Raw genomic sequence first — 23461 nt, forward strand, 5'->3', positions numbered from 1 at the left:
AATAAAAATATCATCAATTCTCTTCCTCTTTTTATTATTATTGCTCAACCTGATTGATCATAATAATATAAAAATAAATGAACTAAGCAAGAAATTCCGTTTTTCCTTTTTTTCTTTAAATTAATTAACCAAAGAAAGAGACATGTTCATTTGAAATGGTTGTATAATCAGCAGCACTGGTTGGTTGGTGAGTGTAAATGGAAGAAGAAGAAGAGGAAGTAGGAGGAAGAGGAGGTGGAGGAGGAGGAGGTGGTGGCGGCTGTGGCGGCTGCTGCGGAGTTAGAGATGGAGATTGTGTAACAACAGAAACAGCTCCAGAAGAAAGCAAAGCTATATGTTGATGAGAAGAAGGTATAATATTTGCTTCTCTATATTTGTATTTGAGTATTTCAGCCCTTATTGCATTAAGTTCAGCTTGTAAAGATTGAACTTGTTGTTGCAATGCAGAAATTGCACCCATGCATCCATAAACTGGATCTCTTAGCCTCACATTTGCTTCATAAACAAGACTATTTGCTGCATCAGCTCTTTGGCTTTCTGGGACCTCCTGAAAATAGTACATAAATATAAACCTCATCAATAATTTCAGAAATAGAAAAAAATCTACTGTTTGAACTCAAAATCCTGAAAACAATTGTAATATTTCCAGTATTACTATTTAAATTTTGATCAATCTTTGAAAAAAAAATTGCGGTATTACTATTCTAAACTTTGATACCCTTGATCATATATATGCAATAGAAATTCTTTTTCTAGGGTTTAAGGAATGAGTGAAATAATACTTACCATTAACATCTTTGAGACATTGCTAGCACCAAAAACTTTGTGAACAGAAGCAAACTTTTGGGGTTCATGTGGAGAGAAATAAGGAGAAAAAGGACATTCTTGAGCACATCTTCTTCTCAAGAGCTTACAAGCTGCACAAGGAGTGATTGTATTTAGGGTTCCAGGAGGACCCAACATGTGTCTTCTTCCCATTTGAGATGAGGCATCTGTTTCTCTCTTGATCTTCTTGCCTATCTCATCAAATCTCTCCCTAAACAAGAACATAAAAATATAAAAGAAAGTGAAACTCACATCAATATATAATTATGTAGATTAAAATTTAATTTGATGTATCATTGAAAAATATAAATTAAAAAAAATAAACAAATAATAAACTAGAGTGGTTGTTATCAATATAGTCAAAAAAGGAATATACCAAATTCCAAAATGATTGAAAAAAGAAGCTTACACTTGCTAGAAACTAGGGTTATCGTTCATTTATAGAGATTCATAGTTTTTATTACCTTTCTCTGGACATTCAGGCATGCTCTCTCTAGGTATGGAGGTGAGGAGTTGCAGAGAGAGAGAGATTGAAGAGTAGGAGAAATGAGAAATAAGAAGAAGAGGAAGGGAGTGCTTCAAAGGCAAGATATAAAAGGGAAAAGTGGACCAATGCTTATATGTATATATTAATAGAAGAAAGAAAAGACAAAAAGTATATATATAAAGAGAGCCCCAAAAGAGAAGTTAAAATTATGATTGTTGGTGATGTAAAAGGATTTCAGCAAATTAAAGTTTCTTGCAGAGCAGAAAGATAATGGTAGAGCATCAATGGAGATGGATATAGAGATGAAAGGAAAGAGAAAGAGAGAGAGAGAGAGAGAGAAGGAAAGCTTAGTTAATAGTTATGTTGTTTAAATGCCAGCTCTCATCTCTGCTTCCTCACGTGTGACTTCTTAATTGTGTTTTGACTTTCTTAATATCAATTCATAGCTTACGTGTTTATATAGACATATTTTTAATTAAATTGATTTCAACTATCAATTCCTAACTAAAATCTATTAATTTTACTAATGTATTTTGATTGAATGATTTTTTTTTTTTTTCTTAGAAATAGAAGGTGTAAATTCTATTCCACCCGTAAAGAGTAAAAATTTTTTATCCTTTCTAATAAGTGCTCTTTCTGGATATCAAACTCTTGTTTTCTTACCCTCACGATAATTGAGGCAGACTACCATTTCAACTAACAGATTATTAAGTGATTGAATGATTTTATTAATTCTTTTCGAATTTTATTATATTATTAACTGATTGAATGATTATCAGCTGATTGAATAATTCATACTTGAATCACGATGGTATTCATATAAAACTTTAGTGACGTCAACTTTGGGATCTTTCAAAAAAATGCATTCCTCTCCTGCTGATCCAACCATCCACAAAGAAAGCCAATACATAATATTGAATTGCTTAATGCTTCCATGACCTACATATACAAGTGATCTTTGCTTCCTTGCAAGGTTTGTCTTTCCTTAATATAATGGTTTTTTATATAATTAATTTCCATTAATAAAAATATCTATCAACATGTTATAAGTTTTCTGTTAACGCACCTTAAACAAACCATTGAAAGGCTTGAAGTGAAAAATAAGATGATGATGATGATCATCATCATGATAAATTGTACTTGTTTTTAAGCCAGGAGGCAAGCTAGCTATCTAGCTAAGCTAGACATGTTAGTTTCTTGTCAATATCAAGAACCCACCTTCATTAAAAAAAAAACCATATCTGGGATCTAGCTCCTAAAAAATATTATCAAAATTAATTAATATCAGCATCTTCGTGTAAAAACCGCAATCTAAGACTTCTTAATCTGAAGATGTACTGTGCAGAAGGAAGCAATTTGAAGCCCCAGCACCGTGCAGCCACTTTCCGAAATATAATTATTAGCCGGTGCTTAATCAACTAATTAACAATTTTTTAAATTAATATTAGTATAGGACTAACTGAAACCTAGCCCAAAAACACTCTTAATCATATTTATTAGCAAAGAACATACAATTATGATTAAGGGTTTATTAAAGAAAAAAAAAAAAAAAAAAGGTAGCTATATATACTGTTTAGCATATAATTTATAGAAAATGATTGAACAACCTTCAAGATAAGTTGATTTATTTTTAAATATTTTAGATAGTAACTTTTATTAATATATGTGTAAGTGACAGATTGATGCATGTGCTTATATGGAAGACATTCCACCTACATTTTCATATATGGAAAGCATTACAATTTAAGACTCTTAATTTGCAAATTCAACTTGTTATTTCAACTACCCTAGCTAATTTTTTTTGCTCTTCCAAAATCAGATTCATAATATGAATTCTTCTTCATCATTTCATATTAATCTTAACAACCCATGACATAATTTTTTTTTTTTTCAAGACTATTATTTAGTAATTGAGTGTTGATTTTATAATATAAGAATTATTGTAACGGAAAAAGTCTCCGGCCAAGGTTAATTATTTATAAACTGAAAGATGTTTATAAATGTGTATCTTTCATTATTGTTTTTTTTTTTTGTGTGTAAATTACCGGTATCCGGACCCTATTATCAAGGCCTACTTAATCTGGTTTGGGATTTAGTCACAGTTGAGACTCTTTGCCCCTCTCTACAGGTGCGTTTAGTAGAGATCGAAACCGAGAGCTTATCTTTTTATTTCTTTAATATTGAGGAAGGATTTTCAAATTTTTTATTATTTGAACTTTATCTCTAGTTGAAATATGCTTCTCATTCACTGTTAATGAAGACATAAACAGTTATAAATGTTAATTCTAAACTTACTTTGAATTTTACTTAAAATTTTCTTTTCTTTTCTTTTCTTTTTTTTTAGAGCTGTGGAAATGGAATTTGAATCTGAATCTATTGTTATGTCTCATATATACTTACTACTAGATTATGTCTCGGTATAATTTAAATTTTCTTTTTGAATGTATTACGAATAAAAATAATATACTCTTTTTCATAGAAAAACTATATATTTGTACCGATTATAAACTTCCTTCAGTAATAAAATTGAATATCAATTCTTTCCCATATCGCAAATATTTAAATGTGAGTTTAAGCAAGGACAGAAATACTCGAACTTTTGGATTTTGGTCCCTCCAAATATTTTAAAATTCAATTTTTCTACCACAACTTCTATTTATTTTTCACCCCCTAATGTTTAAAATTTACTTCTGCTCCTAAGTTTAGGAGTGTTAACAATTTAAGCACAAAAAGCAAAAGCAAAAAAAAGTTTTTGAATCCTAAAATTTGATTGTGATATTTTGATGGAATATAAATAATGATATAACATTACAATATGATAAAATAAGATATGAAAGAGACTAATGTAGATTGGAATGAACATTTCTTAATAGAGAGTTATCCTTTATATGGATTCTACAGTATTCGAGTCGGATATACCGAAGCCTAATGAGCTCCCGAATACCTGTGATAATAAAAAAAAAAAAAAAAAATGAAGAGGGTTAGCTGGCTAGTTATTTCCTGGGAGTGATTTTTTGAGGAGTGTTATATCAAAGTGGGTGGTGAAAAAGAGGGAAAGGAAAGGAATTTATGAAAGAGTATACAAATACAAATAAATATAAATATTTAAATGTAATAGATTTGCTTAAATTGTGAGGAAATGGCACTATCCAATTCTTGTTTGACCCGTATTTTGAGGCTAACAAATCGGTCCGTTGTTCTCTCTTTCCCAACCTAACTCTCTCAACCCTTCTTTGCACCAAAACCCATAATTCACCTCCACATGATAATAACATCTCTAAAACCCTAATTAAACCCTAAAACCTTATTATTAATTAACATAATCTCATGGTGTTCAAAAACCCAACTTAAAATTTTTCAACTTTCTTATACCAAACAAACATTCTGAGGTCAAAATCCAGAAAATAAAATCCATTTTTTATGTATAAATACATGCGTGAATTTAGGTTTTAAAATGCAACCATCATTTACTATACATGATCCTTTTGAATTAATCTTTTTAGTTGGTGTGACAGTGAGTGATCTGGTATACGTCAAATTCAAAAATTGGTTCATTTTTTTGTCTTAGAGATGAGGTGCCTACCAACATAAAATTGTTTGATTTTCTATGGAGAAGGTGAATGATGTTTCCATGGGCCTAACATTATGCTAATAAGGCCATTGGAACTAAATATTAATTTCAAAGGTCCAGCTATCACTACTATCAGTTTTCTTTTTCTTTCTTTCATGTTTGAATCGGGAATAGTATTCAGCTATAAGTACTGTTACTTAGTATATAATTAATTTCATTTAATTTATTTTTTAAAAGGTAGAGTTATATATATTTCTGAAGCTATATATGAAAGTTGAAATACTTTAGAATTTGTGGCAGTCTGCAGGAATCCTGTCCTGGACCTCATCCTTAGTGCCCCAATTGTGGGGGCAGTCAAGTTAGAACATGGGATATGGTTTTCTTCAAGGAATAATTATTCTACTTTCATATTAATGTTCTTGTCCTAGCTTTGGGAGTTAGTTAATTCCTTTTCTCCCAAAATAACTAACTTTAACTCATACATGAAAACAGAAGATTGTGATAATTCAAATCTAAGTTTGAAATAAAAATTTTAGGGGTCGATACCTAATGAAAAAAGTAAACTTGAAGTATCGCGAAAGACTAGAATGACAAACAAAACGGATAATTTTCTTATTCGAGTTGCAAATTCTAAAGAATTTGAATAAAGTAGAATTCTTTTGTAAAAAAAGAATTCAATATAATTCGAATTTCTGAGTTTTGTTAGAGCTTTGCATATCCTTTTGTATAAAAAAAAAAAAAAAAAAAAAAAATTCTTTTTTTTTAGTTGGAAATAATTATAATTCAACATTATGATGTGAGACTGAGAACAGCATTCCTCATTAATTCCCTTGCAGATTTTTTTTTTTTTCCATAATAATATAATGGTATACAATTGCTAGAAGCCAGATTTGGGTCCATGCATTTAAACAATTGGACTAGCCTGTCTGCTTCATAATTATTTGTTAAAGGAATCTATTTATGACAACAAATTCATGCATATTTCGTTTAATATAAAAAAAAAATTTAATCATTTCATTTTATCTAATTGATTTAGAACCAATCAATATAGGGAGAGAATAAGATTTTTTTGGGTGGGAATTGAAATAATATGTCCTTGTTTCAATTTTAATAATTCACTATTTCATTTCTCTCTATTCCCTTGAAGAAGAAGAAAAAAAAAAAAAACAAACATCATTTGTACTTTTTAAAATATTTCAAACGGTTTATATTTTAAAACAAAATAAATCCCGGAAAATAATTTATACTTTGAAACGGAACTAGGGATGGCAATAGGCAATCACCAAATTATTTCTAGAACGTCAACCTAACAAGTAAAAAGAGCTCAACACAATTAAGACAAACCAAAGAAGAGGGCACACAGTATTAATGTTAGCACATGGATTATAATTAATGTCCACTGTCTAGAGAAGCTTTCACCAGTGACTGTCCAAGCTCTCATCAATGTCCTCTACTATGTAATAACTCTCTTTCTTTCTCAAAATCCTCAATTCCCTCTCTTCTCTTCTTCATTACACAATCACAGAATTCTCAATTTCCAATTCTATTATTATCCTCAATTCTGTACACAAAATTTTTCAATTAAACAATGACGTGTATAATGTTAATAAGATTTAAAAATTGAGAGTACCATGAATTTATGCATTTGATTTTTATAATATAATGAGACAAATATTATTCCAATTGAAAGATAAAAAGAAAACATTACTGAGGATGGCAGTGGCTGCTGCAATTGGCAGAATATTCTCCTCTGTGTATTTAAATTACTATGGTAAGAATAAGAACTAACACCTCTTCTTCTTCTTTTCTGCCCTTCTAGTTTTCACCACAGCATCTTCTTATTCTTGTTTTCACCTTATTTAGCAATCCATATAAAGCGTGATTTAATATTTCTTTTACCAATGTAAAATCCTTTCCCAATACCTAAAAAAATATATTTCTTTAATTAATTTCATAAATTAGTTATTAATAATAGAGTACTATATGTTTGAACTATTAAGATTCTACTTGTGTACTGATATGCATAGGCTGCTGTTCTCGCATTAATTTTACTTTTTCCGAGAAAAATTTGCATTTCTAGAAGTTATATGAATATTTATTGCACATGATTAATGTTCTAAGATACAACTTTCAACTAATTGAAGAATAACAACTTTCCTTGTTTGATCTCAAGATGCTAATAATAAATTCAGTAAAAACACAAGAAAAAAATCAGTAAACAGAGATTTGACAACATAAGCTAATTATCATCAGCCCAAAAACAATTAAAAACAATGAACTTCTGGATGAATAAATGTTAATTATTAACACAACTAAGAAAATATCGAATTGAGTTCTACAAACAAACTTGAAAGATTGGAGAGATTCCATCCGTGAAAAGACAGCTACCAGCGAAACAAGATTAATCTTATATCCAAAAAGAGTGTGAGATACTCATGGAGAAAGGAGAAAAAAGAAAAAATCTAATTAACAGCTGCCTACCAATAACAAGATGAAGGGGGAAAAGAAGAGAAAAAAAGAAGAAAACAAATGAAAGATCTTTCATCCGAACAACACCTTATAATATATATAATATATCTTAGTTTGATCCATGTGTTACAATGGACAAGAATGCATTCTTCAAATAGGAACCTCCAAAAACATTCAAACCCTTAATACTTTTACCACCATAACACATTAACGTGGAGCTAGGCGAACCAAAGCGATTCCTCTTAACGGTATTGTTATCGCTGTTATTACCATCATCGTCATCAGCAGCATCAACCGTAAAATGGATGGGAGATCTTGAGCACGAAAAAAATGATCGATTTAGCGATTTCGAGCTCTTATTAATTGATGGGGAGGAATAAAACGACGACCACGATGACAAAGAGGATGATGTCGTACTAGAAGACATTGAAGATGAAGGAGAGACATGAGTAGCAGTAGTCTTTTTATTATTATTTTGGTTGGTAACTAGTCTTTTAGGGAAAATATTCCTCAAAAAATTAGGTTTAATTCTTTTGTGCATGGATTTTGATTTTGAAGTTGAATAATAAGAAGGAGGAGGTGTTAATGGAGGAATAGAGGTATCAGAAAATGTATGCTTCGGAGTACCTGGTCTTGATTCCCAATCAAATGGAATTGCACTTGAGACATCTCTGTAGTAAACCCTACTAGAAGAATTGGCAATGGAGATTTCTTTGGACATAATTCTTGTAAAGAACTTGTCATCTTGCTTGATTTGTAAAGATTTTTGAGAAGCTACTTCATGCCTTGCACTTATCATCTTGGAGTTTTTCTTTTCTTCTTCTTTAATTTTCTTGGATATGAAAATAGTTTCCAAATCCAAAGACTCAAGATCCGGAAATGAAGCTGAAGAAGATAAAGAGAATGGAATATTATATATCTATATAGCTAGCTATAGGTCTGTGTGCGTTTTGACCCTTTGGTGCTATTTAAGGCACATAAACATATATAGAGAGAAAATAAAAACATGCACATTATTGATATTGATTTTGGAAATTTTGCTTTAAGATATGTCAATTAAATAAATTTTAATAAATGAAGAGCACATTGCCCTATTAATTACTTTAAGAATATAGTATAGTTTAACTGTGATGAATTTATTAATGGAAGTATAGGTTTGGCTATATATGCTAATTATATATAAATTTTGTTTAATAATAGTAATAATAATGATTAATAGTTACAATTATTTTTCGGTTTACGCTAAACGTGCTTCTAACTCATTTGGTTAATAATTTTATTCGCGTTGCGTCAAATCTATAAAAAAAAAAAAAGCACTTTCAGTGGAGATTTTCTTTATTAAATTTGAGTTATTTCCATTTAAATCGATCTCGTTGATTAATAGATACAACTATTAATAACGAGAGGCTTAGGTGGAAAAACTCGAAACTTCTATTTTAATGAAACGGTTGAGCAAAAAGGACATCTGATTAGAAATTAGCAAGGGAAATAAATGAGAACTTGATATGGTCCATGACTCTCTATCAAAAGCTATTTTAATGGTGGGGTTGTGAAGAAAAGTAGATGGCTAAAAATTACAGCCATGCTTGCTTTCTCCCTCCTTTTCTTCTCTTTCATTTTTTTTTTTTTCATTTTTCTTTAATGGTAGAATTCATTGCTACTAGAGAGAGAACTAAGTGAAAAAAAAAAAAATTAGTGATGACCTATAAAATCTAAATTATCATGTATGATTAGAGGTGTGAAATGCTTTGTGTCTTGTCCTTTGGGGTTACATTCATCGCGTCTAAATTGTCTTTATATCATACCTATTCGGTAAATTTAATCATTTTAATAGTTATTAGTTATTCTATTAGCTGACAGCTATTTTATTAACAACATTTCATGTGTTATGAAATTTAATTAGCTAAAATTTCAAATTTTATTATTAATAGGACTAAGATAATAATTAATAAAATGATATAATATTAGTCAGACTATTTGGAAATGGTCTCCTTCTAAATTATTAAGTTTTTTCGTAGTATGATTGGTGGAGGCAACCATTAATCTTATTATTTATTTCAAATAATAATAATAAGAAGAAGAAATAATAATGGAGGCAACCATATCGAATCACTTTATTTATTATGCTATATGAATTAGTTAGGAGTTAGGACTATTTTTTTTTTTTTTTAATTTATCAAAAGATTCAATGAACTGAAATAATATTATGAACTATACAACAAGATATCTCGTATTAAAAAAAACCCAAATCGAAAACTTCTCGCTCTTCATATAAGTTCAACGGTGATCCTTGATGCTAACATTACAGGCTCATTAATTGCGTGTAACACATACAACCAATTCTGGCCTCGGAGAGATAGGGAAAGATCAAGGATGCATATTGAATGATCGCTGATGCTCCACCAATTAATTGATTCCTATTAAAGAAACAAAATATATTTATTCTGAATTCAACCCGACACAATTTTCACCGTAACGTGTTAACATGTTTAAAATGCTAAATGTGTATATTGTGAATAAAATTCACTGCATTAAACTTGTTCAGTGCATTACGAACATTTAATGAGATTGTGTCAGGTAGGGAGTGAAGTTCTTCAGGGGCTCTGGTCACCCAAAGAAAAAAAAAAAAAATTCCTTATGCAAAATTACATTTTGGTATTTAAAAAATAAAAAAAAAAATTTATTTTGGCCTCTTTAAAGATTAAAAAAATTTCATTTTGCTCCTCTAAAATAATTGTCCTAGCTTCGTCCCATTGTAATCCATAAATTATACTATTTAGTAGCACTCAAAAACAGAATATATTTTTTTTTTTCTAAAAAATGTACTTTATTTTTATTATAAAATTCAATATTTTGAATGCTACAATTCATAAATAGTTATAATAACCAAAAATTCTTTCAAATTGTCACATTTGATGCTGGACCTACATATTGCCATTAGAGCCAAGCAATTTAAGAGACATAGGGAGGTCAAGGTTTGACATTAAATGAGCTTAAGATGCCTTTGTTCAATCAACTAGTACATGTATATCCATCACACAACACATACATTTTTGTGTAAATAGACTTGACAAGTAATTAACTATCATTGCAACTAATCATATTTGCTGTGCTAATTAGGTAGATTGGTCTAGCTAGTAGAATTTCAACATGTGGTGTAACACCCACCTGCCAATCCCGGAGAACCAGACGGCAGATGCCACAATCGGTGCCGGAGCACCGTCTTATGTCACTTATTAAAGCTAGATCACAAATTGGAAGTGGTTAGATTTTCATAAGGAGGCAAGTAATTAACATTGTTTAAAAATTAAAAAAAATATATATTGAAGGAAATTCCTACGAAAATTTCGCGACACTAAAAGAAAATCAGTCTGTTACATGTGGCTTGAGATAAATCTCCATCTAATGTTTTACATGAAATGTGGATTAATTAGCAGGGAAAACGCCAAAAAATTAAAAGGGAATAAGCTAGCGAAAAGCAAATTGCTGATGCGACTTTATTTCATTGGGCGAGTCTATAGCTGATGTAATAGACCGTATCTACCTAAGAATTTCTCCTCTCCAAAATGTTGACTCCACGGCTCAATCTCTCAATTAAATAAGAAACCTAATGCACACCAACCATTAGATCAAACTATCTAGAATCCATCGATCTAGATTCAGATCTACGATTTTAAACCAAGAAACACATATATTAGTAAAATTGTAAATTTAAAACACTCCATCTTTGAATACTAGACATTTCCAAGTATGATAAATGGGTATTCATAAACATTTTTCCTTACAAATTATATTTGCAAATCAAATGTATCATCATATTCATTGATGTCCCATCCTATTATCCTGCAATTTTTTATATATCTAACCTTAAATATGAATGCATTTATTAATCTTTGATATCCTAACTAATTACTCAGACCTAATCACTTCAAAATTTATTATTGAAAATATCAAAATATCTATTTTATATCAATCAATATGAATAATTCAGTGACTGAGGTGAGAAAAAATTGAAGAAATTAGGAAACTCATTATTGATTTTAAGCACTGAGCACATGTAAATCAATGGTTGAGATATGGTAGGTAAATCAACTAATCAAGCAATGGAGATATTGATATGTCTAGTCGTTTAGAACAGTAGATTGCTGGTGAAACAGTACTCTTCTGAGGATTAACCTAATCATGACAAATGATTAAGATAAAAACAATGCAAACTGTGTAATAATTAATGATCATTCTTTCATATACATTTCGGACACATGGTTAATGGCAATTGTATCCTTCCCTTCCTATACTTTCTTGATAACGAATCGTTGAAAGCCTGCCGCAGAGCACCTCAAGTCGTAAGTTGAGGGGGGCGGCTTCCTTCCAAGGTAAGCGAAAGCAACACGCGTCATGGCTTCTAGCTTCTATAGCTGCTGGAAGCGTTGACTTCAATGGAAGATGCAAGGGTTTCCATCTAAGTGATTTTCATCTTCGAAACGTGTAACACACACACACATTTTTTTGTTAGAATACACACCCATTTACTTTCAAAACGTCATGTTAATTATGTTTTTAATCTTTTTAGGCATAGAATTATTATTTTTAATTATTTTTAACTATCTTTATGTCTTTTGTATTTCTTTAAAGAGATAAAATAGTTATCAAAGTATCGGTTGAAATGGTAAACGATCTCAATTCTCGTACGAGAATAAAAATTCAATCTTTATAAAGCTTTTTTGATTGAGAGAGCAAAAAGTTTTTACGCTAAGTTCTTATTAAATCCTATTACAATTTTCTAAATTCTTATAGTTTACTTTTTGAATTTATTGTTAATATTTAAGCAATTAGGTTTATTTAAAGAGGTGAAGATTGACTAGTGGTTGAAAAACACCACCAAGTAATGGTCATTTTGAGTCGAGTTTTCAATTCTAAGTTCTGATACTCAGTCAACATTATGGAAATTATTAAAAGATATTCAAACCATAGTAAATAATGCAGATTGCATATAATTGACTTATAAACTTGATTCTCCAAGATACTCACTTTAATTTCTTTTCAGATTAATTTCAATTCTTCGGTCAAATAAATTGAAATGATATTGTGAGCTGTACAATATATATTTTTCTCTCTATCTTTTAAAATTTGATGCTTTTCACTTTTATATATTTTTATAAAAAATGTAAAGATCAATCATACTGCACCTGATTTATAATATAAATTTTAAATACCATAAAAAGTAAATAGGAATTGAGAAATGAATATATATAGATAGGTGAAAACTCCTACGAACGATAAGATTTTAAAATAATATATGTATTTTATCATGAGTATCCCTTATTCTGTAGGTGCGAGACTATTTTCGTTTCAGGATTTATAACTGCTTCTCTTTCTAAGTATTTTTTTCACAAATTTAATCCCAACGAATTGAATATTTTTATGTATAAAGTATATAAATAATAACAGTAATACAAAAGAAAATAAATTTGAGTACTTTATTTATCCTGAGATAAAAGAAAAGCTAAAAAGAGAAAGACACATCTTTCTGCATGCACAATTTTTTGCTTTTTCATACCAAAATTCAATCATAGCTGCAACTTCCTCAAATCACTTTAACAGAACCGCAAATCACGGTTAAAATCGAACCACTAATTTCTAATATTATGCTTTCAATCTTATCTACACTTGTCCACGTGTAAACTCACTGTTGCTTGCATGTCCTAAGGCTTTGACGCTCCATTTTTCTCGCCATTCAAATCACGACACGTCAGCGAAACAGTTTGTTCCCTCTTCCATGGAATTACCACCCCAAATGGGAAAAGCGCTCGGTTTGTTACTCACTGAGTGGAGCGTGGACCCGGGTTGTCTTGCTCTTTTTGGGTCCGAGTTGGTGACTCGGACCACAGACACTATCATCACATACAAACTCTGAAAATTGCACCCCCATCATGGCTTTCTCTTTTGACCCTTTAAAGCCAATCTTTCACTTTTGCATTGCACCATCGCTCAACTTTCAGCTTCGCATGTTTCTTCTATGGCACAAAGTCCGGATTCTGTCTCTGAACCGGTACCGGGTACTCCCGGAATCCGTGAAGTGAGGCCCGATGTGGCGCCTGAAAGTTTCGGACTTTGCGCCCCGCAGAATGTCGCTAACCAGGGGACGAGGAAGGTGGGTTTGAGGGCGGAGATTGATACGTCGCCGCCGTTCGGGTCAGTCAAGGAGGCCGTGACCCGGTTTGGAGGAAGCGGGCCCTGGATTCCTTATTACAAGGTTGGAAATACTAACATTAGCTGCTATACAGTTTTTAATTTTAATTTCTAGTAAGGTTTGGTTGGTTTTGTTTTCACATAGATATTGACTATTTTCAATGAGGAGATGATATTTTTATGCAATAAATCAATAAATGGGTCAACAATTCTGTAGGTAACGTTTGACCTTGTTGAAGATATTATCCAGAATCACATTAATTTTCATGCATATAATTGTTTTTTTTTTTGGATTATTTTTAGTAATCTGAATTAAACCATGTGTTGTTATTGTACCATTGTTGTTGAATTACTAATTAATGATGGCTGTCAGATTATGATATACCACAACTGTAAAAGTCACTGGTTTATCCATTTCAAAATTTCATGAACACAGAGATTTTTCACATGATTCAATACCTTGAATCCCAGAACCTAATCATTTTACCATTTTATTTGCAATCTTAAGTTCTTTAGTTTCAATTCTGATTTCAAAATGTACAAAGAATGTGTAAACATACATATTTTTGTCATTTTGTTGATTTGTATGACCATTGTGATGTGCAGCAGGGCTTTGAGGAGCTAGACATAAAGAAAGTAGAAGAACAGGCAGCAGAATTAGAAAAGGATCTAATTGTAAAAGAATTGGAAACGCTCGATGTTCTCGAAGAACTTGGAACGACAAAAAGAATTGTGGAAGAGTTAAAGCTGCAGCTACAAAAAGAAGCGTTGAGATGTATGACAGTATCAGATGAACAGATGTCAAGTCCTGCTATCAAAGAAATGAACAAAGAAAATTGCAGCTTTCATGTTAATCACCGAGAGCAGCAGAGAATAGGAAGTTTGAGCCCTTGTCCTACTTCGTCTCCTGACTTGATCTTAATGGAGTTGAAGCAAGCAAAATTGAATCTTGGTAAAACTATTAATGACCTAGGAGTGATTCAAACTTCCGTTGAGTCTTTGAATAAGAAAATGAAGAAAGAGAAAACATTTCTTCAGAAAACACGCAAGAGGCTAACATCGAAATTTGCAGGGGTGTTGTCTTTGGAGGAGGAGCTGAAACAAGCAAGAGTGAAGCCGCTTATAGTTGACTGTGAAATAAGTGATCACAAAGCTGAACAGTTGAAGCAAATGGCTGAAGTTGAAAAATCAGAAGTTTCCAAAACAATGTTGGCAAATGAACAAACCAAGATTAATTTAAAAACTGCTGAATTGAGGTTGGTTGCAGCCAAAAAAATGGAGGAAGCAGCAAGAGCAGCAGAAGCTGTTGCATTAGCTGAAATCAAGGCTTTATCAGGCAATGAGACCTCATCAGGATTTGTATTGCCAGAGCCAGAGAAAGTAGCCTTGTTTGAAGCACAAATTCCATTGACTCCTAAAGCTCAAAAAGTTGAAGGGCTTGCCAAGAAAGTAGAAGTTGTGAAACCCCAAAAGCGTGAAGGTGATATCACTAAAATGTCTATTTTAAGTAAATTGAGGGAAGCAACAGAAGAAGTTAAACAAAGTAAACTGGCCTTAGAAGAAGCTTTGAATAAAGTTGAAATGGCAAATAGAAAGCAGTTTGCTGCTGAAGAGGCTATTCGCAGATGGATACCGGAGAATGATCAAGAAGGACAGGGACATACAGGTTATTGTGATACTGGGCTCAGTAATTTCGATTTGCATCAAATCGATAACCATCTAGATTCTCCTTTAAATCATGAAATTAAGGATTGCAAACCAGTCAGTGATGATCCAAAGCCTGTTCTAAAATCAACAGTTTCAATGCGAGATGTACTCAGCAAGAAACAAGTTTTGCCAGAAGAATGTGTAATGGGAAAGCCAAAAGAAGTCCGCGAAGAAAGAGAAAAAGTGGCCTTGAGTCAGATGCTTCATGAATTGAGAGAGGACTTAAGATTTCACCCAAGAGCTGAGAAAGAGGGAGGTGATCATCAAAAGCCGTTCATCACACAAAGGAGAAAGTTTGGATTTATTCATATATCTTTGCCAATGACAAAACCAAGTAAGAAAAAGATGCAAGATTTAAATAATGTGATGCATTAACAAATAGACAAATAATTAATTTTCTGGTTGTGTAGTAGTTTTTCATTTTCTTTGTTGTCTTGCACTGTTCTTGTGCCATGGTTATAGCTTGCTTGTGTTGTTTGTGCCTTTCATTTCAGGTTTCTTTTTCTTTATATATTCTTTCATCTGTAGAGATGTATTGTGTGAGTCTCTATATTCATAGCTTGGATTTAGCTTTTGGGCACAGCTGGGCTCTAAGTTATTTTGTTTACTCGTTTATGTTGAAGTATAACTGTATAAGGAGTTATCTTCCTATAGAAAATTGATTTAATGATAAAGTTTGGATTAAGAATGCATCTCATTTTTACAATTCTTAATTACCATCGCTAAACTAGGTAATAAAATTGTTTTTAAGCATTAGAAAGAGATATTTTATAATGAGATTGAAATACTAGGTATGGACGAACAATGTAATATGTAAGCTTTACTCGAACTGAGCTCGGCTCGTTTGTAATTTATAGTTAAAAAAATTACCTCTTTACAACTCGGAATTATGCATATTTATTTTACAAGCTTGAGAGTTCGATTCCTTAAAGTTATTAAACCAATACAAATGAGTTTTTTTTGAGACAATCCCCAAGAACCATAGTCATTTTCTTTTTCCTCTTTTATTTCTCTCATTTGTGACCTCAGTAATTTTCTCTCTCCTAATTTTTCATTTCTATGTATATTTTCTCTACTGCTAATACTAAAATTGATCGGTTGCCAAAATTTTTACCCCCAAGTCTCATGACAGGTGGCTAACGTGCAGATAGATGACGTTCACGTGTCAATTTCTGATTAGTTTGTAGTTCACCGCGAAAATCTTGAGTCATTCTTCTATATTAGGCACATTTGGTAACCGCGGGAGAAATTTTAATCTGTCCGTGAAATTGCTATTTTCCGTTTTAATAATAGCGATTCCGTCCCGCGCAAAAAATATTTGGCGCACGATAGCTTTATGGCATCGACTAACGTGCACTGTCTTTTTTTCTTTTTCCTTACGTTTTTACATGTAAAAGGAAAAAAGAATTTTGGGATTTAATTATTATTTAAATCTTATTGCATCCTTTGAAACAGAAAAAATTTAAAATATAATACAATGGTAAAATATATCCTACATAAATAAATTAAACAAGGAATGTCAAATAATAATAAGAATTTAAAATTGATATTAATATCAACTAATAAATTTAAAAATTTTTTAATTTACACAGACTTTTTCATATTTAAATTCTAAAGTGATATTTTAAATAAATTCTCCTCAACTATATATCTTTAAATTTAAAAATCTAATATTAAATAAATTTTTCTGAAAATTCATCAATCAGACTTTTGGTTGATAATAAATTTAAACAGCGATTGCACTATTATTATTATTATTATTATTAATGTAGGAATTTAGCAATTCTTTTAAGAAAATAACATCTGGCGCATGTTAGCAAGAACCACAAGAGTTCATTTTTCACTTTTCACTTTTCACTTCTTCTTTCCCCTTTGTTTTGTTTCCCATCGGCTATTGCTATAGCAGCGTAACAAGACATGAAGAGTTACAGAGATTGAAGAAATCCTTAAATGGCGAATCCTGCAAGAACCCGCAAAAGGGTCCATGCCATCCTTCGTGCTCCTGATGGAAGCGCCTTCGAGAAGTGGTAATCTTACACTGAGTTCACATTTGCATGTACTCATTTCAGTGGGTTATTAGTTTTGATCCTGTTCTGGGTTTTTCTAAATGCATGTTTTAGCATTAACTGTGGCGTTTCGGTGCCGATTGCTTTGGCTGATATGCACGAATGCGAAGCTGAAAGCAAACAGATTGTCAAGCGATTCAAAGGCCTCAATAAAAAGCAAAAAGTCGTAAAAGAAAGCTATAGTGATCAACCCAGATCGCCTTTTCGAATCTTCATGTACATTCTCAATTCACAGTCTTCTTTTTGATATTGTAGAACTGATTGCAACCTTATAAATATAAATTGATGTGCGGTTTTTGTTGATGTCACTTTTGAATCTGTTGCTGCTAATAAAATTTTACAGTTTATGTCAATGGTTATGGAAAAGAAAGAATCCAACTGAAATCATGTGCATCAGCAAAAAAACACTGACAAACAATTGCATAATTACTTAAGCATTTTGATTGTTTGAGCCAATTGAGCTGTTTTTTTTTTTTTTTTTTTTTTTTTGTCAATTTAGTAAAAATTACTTGAATTGATTATTGAGTGAAAAGTTCTTTTTTTTTTTTTTTTTGCTGGGGGATAGGGAGGATTTTATGAAGAGTTGCAATAATGGGAAACTGATTAACATTGATAGAAAAGGGTTTGAGACTTGGAAGAAGATGTCAAAAGAGGTAATGGTGATCTTGCAAAGATTTTTACAACTTCTTCCTACTTACTATGTGTTCTGATTGTTTTTGATTAGTGATGTTGTTCTTGTCTTTTAGGAGAGGCAACCATATATAATTAAAGCTAAAGAGGTGAATTCAGCTTATGTTGAAACATTGCTTCAAGAGATTGATGATCCATTAGAGGTAATGGGATATTTTAGGTCCTTTTTTGTTAGAATAAGTATTCTTATCTGAAACAAATATGATTATCATAGAAAGTTTTCAAAAACTAATGTTGCATTTGACATATGGAATTTGAGTGCATCATAAAATACTGCTATAGGAAATGAACCTCAGTATACCATTAGCTAACTTGCTAAAGATGATTTCTTTTTTTTCACTTTATTAATTGTTTTTAGCTCCTTCACACAGTATTGTACGTTAGTAGAAACAACAGTTTAGCAAGTTAACCACATACAATTTTTTTCCTTTTAATGCCTCTCATACCCTGTTGGCAATTTTTTTTTCTGCCCAAAATGCAAATTAAGGTTTTGGACTAGGGCATAGTTTTCTAAATTATGCTCTTTGACATTTGTATTAATCTAATCTAGTTTGGTGAATAATTTGGTTTATCTTGATTAGTTTTCTCATTCGATTATTCTTAAATGGTGTTCACACCTTTTGTCTCCATATTGGACTTAGAACTATTATAAAGCTATTATTTTCAATAAGGAGCTTTGTTTCCTTTCTAACGTTCGAGGTTTTGAAGATTCAAATAATGAGTAAAATTGTTTGTAGGTGGATGAAGAGGCAGATTCAGCAACAGTTGAAAAGTTTGATCTGGTCTGGATACTCTTGAGACTCACAAAGACTTTCAATAAATTAAAATTTTACATATCATTTGGATTATTACATTTCTTTTTTTTTTTTTTTATCATTTTATGTTGCTTCTACAAATGATCTTCTGATTATACTTTGTTTCGACCATTCGACAGTTCAGCGGAGACTACTTTTACAAATACAATGACAACTCTGATAGTTTTGAAAGTTGCAGAGGATTTGAGAGCTTAAACACCTGGCAATGGTACCTATCCATCTCCTTATAATATTTCTGTTTTAGCAAAACATAAACAAAGTACCTTCATTTCTTTTATATACTTAACAGTTAAAGGTGTTCTTGGGCAAAACACCTTTCGTTTGCTTGTTCTTTATTGCATCACTGCTCACTAACTAGCATATTCTGACACAGGGAAATGGTGAAACCATGGATGGAATTTACAGATACTTCTCATTGATGTTGAAGGTTAAACTTAAAGGGGCAAGTCGTTTGGCTATTGTAAAGTAACACTAGGAGTTTAGATTTTTAACCAAAAGTAGAGGCTATATTTTCCTTTCTAGAGTTGGTGAAGGGTTTTTAAATTTTGGGGTTTGCTCTAGAAATGTTATTTTGGGTAGAGAAATTGATACTTGAAAGGAAGCTTTTTCTTTTGGCTGTCCATAATTTTTGCTTCCAATTTGTAAACTTGCATGCATTGGCAGTGTTCTCTATCTCGGTCGGCAGCATTTTCTGCCAATGAATCAGAAAAGATCCTTCGCTTTCTTTCCTTCTTATATTCTTAAATGCCCTCCGCTTGACTTCGAAGTCAATTTTTCTGTGCAGAAAGCGCATGAAAAGATAGTATTAATTTGTAGTTAGTCTTTTTCCTTGAGAACACTATTTTCAGTTAAGTAATTTTAAGATACAAGGAATGTTATGTTTTCTTATTTGAGAAGAAAAAGAAAAATAAGGACGAACTTATTTTCCTTTTAAAAAATTCTCTTTAAATTGAAAGGAAAATAAAAAAAATTACACCTTTATTTTTTCCAAAAATAATTAGTTAGAAAAAAAATTTTCGGATATTTTAACGTTTGAGTTGTTCAGTTGAAAAAAATTTTCAGTCAAATGAAAATTAAATCATTGAAAATAAAATCAAAAGTGAACAAGTGTACAAGATAAATATGTTGTGGCGGGCCAAGTGTACAAGTCACTGTACAAGTTGTCTAGATTATGGAAATGTTTAGACCAAAAGGCTTATCCATTTGGGTTTTCTGCTAGAAGCTTGAGTAGGAAATTGCCCAAATTCAATATTGTTACATCATTGAGATTAATTGATCGCATACTAGAGACTAAACGCAAGATGTAAAGCATCAAAAAGAAAGATATTGGGACAAAAGTTCTCCAAATTTTCAGAGTAACGCGCGAATCTCAGTGATGAAATTGGATAACATATACTTTTCAAAACAAAGCTTTTAAATGACAGAGACAAGTTTGTCGTGCTAGCCAAAATTCCAAAGCTAGCATGTAGAAGTTGCTGTTTGAGCTGCCCATCTTATGTTCAAAAGATATTAGCTAAAAAACTAACCTGATTAAAAGCATGTTCCAAAGACCATATACGATCTTCCGTCAGATCTATAGAAGACATCAGCTTCGGACAAGCCTTTATATAGGACTTTTACATTAAAAGGTATATATCTTTGGATTTTTGAGCCCTGAAGCTCCAGCACCGAACGACGCGAGCTTGATTTCAATGCTTTCTACAGGTCAATAGATGTCATATTACGGTCTTGAAGTGGTGTCCAAGAAATAGATAGAGAGATGTTGGGCTTAAACTGTCGAATTCTTTTAGAGTGACAGATTTTGCGCATGAATTTATATTGCGTATGTTATTCTTAATGACGCATAGCAGACAAGATAGGCATGTTGAGCTAACCCTGAGACCCTAAACTATTGTCTAGAAGACCCTATACGAGCTGCCTATCAGTCATATAGAAGATATCGGTTTTGGAACAAGCCTTCACGTGGTTTTTTAGATCAAAGGGATATACCTTTGGATTTTTGGAACCGAAAATTCCGTCAAGGAATGGCCCGAGCTTGGTTTCAATGCTTCCTATAGGTAAATAGACGATGGTCTCAAAGTGGTGTTCCATGTACCAGACTGAGAGATATTAGGCTAAAACTGTTGAATGCTTTAAGAGTGGCACAAATTTTGCACATGAATTTATATTACGGATGCAATTCTTAATGACGCAATAAGCAAGCGAGATTAGCATGTCGGGCTAACTCCGAGATACTAAACTATAGCTTAGAAGATTTTATATGAGCTGCCCATCAGTGGTACAGAAGATATTGACTCTGGAACAAGTTTTCTTACTTGACTTCTTAGAACAAAGGGGTATACCTTTGGATTTTTGGGACCGGAAGCTCTGGAATGGAATGACCCGAGTTTGATTTCAATGCTTCCTACAAGTTAATAGACGAAATAATATGGTCTCAAAGTGGTGTTCCATGCATTAAACTGAGAGAAATCAGGTCAAAACTGCCGAATTCTTTAAGAGGCATGAATTTTGTGCATGAATTTATACTACGTATGCAATTCTTAATGACACAAGGAGCAAGCGAGATAGGCATGCCGGGCTGACTTCGAGACCCAAAACTATAGCTTAGAAGACCCTATACAAGCATTTCATTAGCGGTACAGAAGATATCTTTTTCGGAACATGCCTTCATACAGGGCTTCTTAGACCAAAGGGGCATACCTTTGGATTTTTGGGCCTGGAAGCTCTAGTATGGAATGGTCGAGCTTGAATTCAATGCTTCCTATAGGTCAATAGATGAAATATTATAGTCTCCAAATAGTGTTCCATGCAACAAATTGAGAGATATTAGGCCAAAACTGTTGAATGCTTTCGGAGTGGCACAGAGATTTTGCGCATGAATTTATACTACGTATGAAATTCTCTAATGATGCAATGAGAAGGCAAGATAGACATGTCGAGCTGACTCTGAGACCCCAAACTATAGCCTAAAAGACACTATATGAGCTTTTCATCAGGGGTACAGAAATATCGGCTCCGGAAAAGGCCTTCACACACGGCTTCTTAGACCAAAGGGGTATACCTTTGGATTTTTGGAACTAGAAGCTCCGGCATGAAATGGCCCGAGCTTGATTCCAATGCTTTCTATAGGTCAATAGATGAAATATTATGGTCTCAAAGTAGTGTTTCAAGAAACAAACTAAGAGATATGAGACCCAAAAATGCCGAATGCTTTACAAGTGGCACGGATTTTGCACATAAAGTTATATTGCGTATGCAATTCTTAATTACGTAATAAGCAGGCGAGATAAGCATATTGGCTAACTTCGAGACCCAAAACTATAGCATAGATGACCCTACACGAGCTATCCATCAGTGGTATAGAAGAGATTGGCTCGGGAAAAGGCCTTCACATAGGACTTTTTAGACCAAAGGGGTATACCTTTGGATTTTTGGTCTGGAAGCTCCGGCACGAAATGACACGAGCTTGATTTCAATGCTTCCTACATGTCAATAGACGAAATATTATGGTCTCAAAGTGGTGTTCCAAGCGATAGACTGAGAGATATTAGGCCAAAACTATTGAATACTTCAGGAGTGACATGAATTTTGTGCATGATCTATACTACGTATGCAATTCTTAATGGCGCAATGAGTAGGCGTGATAGGCATGCTGGCTGACTCGAAGACCTTAAACTATTGCCTAGAAGACCTTATACGAGCTGCCCATTAGTAATACATAATATATCGACTCTGGAACAAGCCTTAGACCAAAAGAGTATACCTTTGGATTTTCGAGACCGGAAGCACTTGCACAAAAAGGCCCGAGCTTGATTTCAATGCTTCCTACAGGTCAATAGATGAAATATTATGGTCTCGAAGTGGTGTTCCAGGCATCAGACTGAGAGATATTGAGCCAAAACTGCTGAATGGTTCAAGAGTGTTGCGGATTTTGTGCATGAATTTATATTACGTATGCAATTCTTAATTTCACAATAAAGAGTGAGATAAACATGCCAAGATGACTCCGAGACCCAAAACTATAGCTTAGAAGACCCTATACGAGTTATATCAGTGGTATAGAAGATATCGACTTCGAAAAAGACCTTCATACAGGGCTTATTAGACCAAAAGATATCTTTGGATTTTTGGTCGGAAGCTCCAACACAAAATAGCTCGAGCTTAATTTCAATGCTTCCTACATGTCAATAGATGAAATATTATGGTTTCAAAGTGGTTTTCCAAGCGATAGACTGAGAGATATTAGGCCAAAAATGTCGAATGCTTTAGGAGCAGCACAGATTTTGTGCATAAATTTATACTACGCATGTACAATTCTTAATGACATAATTAGCAGGTAAGATAGGCATGTTGAACTGACACTGAGACCCCAAGCTATAGCCTAGAAGACCCTATACGAGTTGTCCATCAGTGATATAGAAGATATTGACTCTGAAGCAGGCTTTCATATAAGGCTTTTTAGACCAAAGGGAACTTTGAATTTTTTGACTCAAAAGCTCCAGCACTTAACGGCATGAGCTTTATTTCAATGCTTCCTGCAGGTCAATAGAAGAAATATTATAGTCTCGAAATAGTGTTCCAAGCAATAGACTGAGAGATATTGAGCCAAAACTGCCGAATGCTTCCGAAATGACATGGATTT

General features: G+C 32.5%; 4 protein-coding genes across 6 annotated transcripts; 2 read left to right on the forward strand and 2 right to left on the reverse strand.

Moving 5' to 3' along the window:
• Nucleotides 1-1680, reverse strand: LBD15 (LOB domain-containing protein 15). The gene is made up of 3 exons (XM_012235798.4): nt 1290-1680; nt 787-1036; nt 1-547 (listed from the first exon to the last, which is right to left on the reverse strand). Exons 1-3 carry the CDS (start codon nt 1301-1303, stop codon nt 125-127), a joined length of 687 nt encoding a protein of 228 aa, XP_012091188.1. The 5' UTR covers nt 1304-1680; the 3' UTR covers nt 1-124.
• Nucleotides 1681-7162: 5482 nt separating this feature from the next.
• LOC105649207 (uncharacterized) lies at nt 7163-8320 on the reverse strand. The gene has a single exon (XM_012235797.4). It carries the CDS (start codon nt 8149-8151, stop codon nt 7462-7464), a length of 690 nt encoding a protein of 229 aa, XP_012091187.1. The 5' UTR covers nt 8152-8320; the 3' UTR covers nt 7163-7461.
• Nucleotides 8321-13294: 4974 nt separating this feature from the next.
• LOC105649205 (WEB family protein (DUF827)) lies at nt 13295-15940 on the forward strand. 3 transcript variants are annotated; one of them, XM_012235795.4, is made up of 3 exons: nt 13296-13605; nt 14148-14493; nt 14614-15940. In XM_012235795.4, exons 1-3 carry the CDS (start codon nt 13369-13371, stop codon nt 15621-15623), a joined length of 1593 nt encoding a protein of 530 aa, XP_012091185.1. In that variant the 5' UTR covers nt 13296-13368; the 3' UTR covers nt 15624-15940. The 3 variants fall into 3 exon arrangements, with proteins under 3 accessions (XP_012091184.1, XP_012091185.1, XP_012091183.1); XM_012235794.4 differs by having other exon boundaries at nt 13295-13605; nt 14151-15940; XM_012235793.4 differs by having other exon boundaries at nt 14148-15940.
• A 1168-nt stretch (nt 15941-17108) lies between these two features.
• LOC105649204 (HMG-box (high mobility group) DNA-binding family protein) lies at nt 17109-19547 on the forward strand. The gene is made up of 7 exons (XM_012235792.4): nt 17109-17275; nt 17369-17530; nt 17880-17967; nt 18061-18147; nt 18742-18786; nt 18939-19027; nt 19193-19547. Exons 1-7 carry the CDS (start codon nt 17199-17201, stop codon nt 19236-19238), a joined length of 594 nt encoding a protein of 197 aa, XP_012091182.1. The 5' UTR covers nt 17109-17198; the 3' UTR covers nt 19239-19547.
• Nucleotides 19548-23461: the final 3914 nt, after the last annotated feature.

Source organism: Jatropha curcas, chromosome 6 (genome assembly GCF_041381405.1).
Source record: "Jatropha curcas cultivar XTBG-Jc1 chromosome 6, XTBG_Jcur_1.0, whole genome shotgun sequence".
NCBI classification, from domain to species: Eukaryota; Viridiplantae; Streptophyta; class Magnoliopsida; order Malpighiales; family Euphorbiaceae; genus Jatropha; species Jatropha curcas.

Coding starts and splice junctions, on each gene's coding strand:
- LBD15 (XM_012235798.4), bottom strand. Junction 548..786: donor ATGTCTCAAAGATGTTAATG/GTAAGTATTATT, acceptor TACTATTTTCAG/GAGGTCCCAGAAAGCCAAAG.
- LOC105649207 (XM_012235797.4), bottom strand. CDS start 8,151: ATGATAAGTGCAAGGCATGAAGTAGCTTCTCAAAAATCTTTACAAATC.
- LOC105649205 (XM_012235793.4), top strand. CDS start 13,369: ATGGCACAAAGTCCGGATTCTGTCTCTGAACCGGTACCGGGTACTCCC. Junction 13,606..14,147: donor CCTGGATTCCTTATTACAAG/GTTGGAAATACT, acceptor TGTGATGTGCAG/CAGGGCTTTGAGGAGCTAGA.
- LOC105649204 (XM_012235792.4), top strand. CDS start 17,199: ATGGCGAATCCTGCAAGAACCCGCAAAAGGGTCCATGCCATCCTTCGT. Junction 17,531..17,879: donor TCGCCTTTTCGAATCTTCAT/GTACATTCTCAA, acceptor GCTGGGGGATAG/GGAGGATTTTATGAAGAGTT. Junction 18,787..18,938: donor CAGTTGAAAAGTTTGATCTG/GTCTGGATACTC, acceptor ACCATTCGACAG/TTCAGCGGAGACTACTTTTA.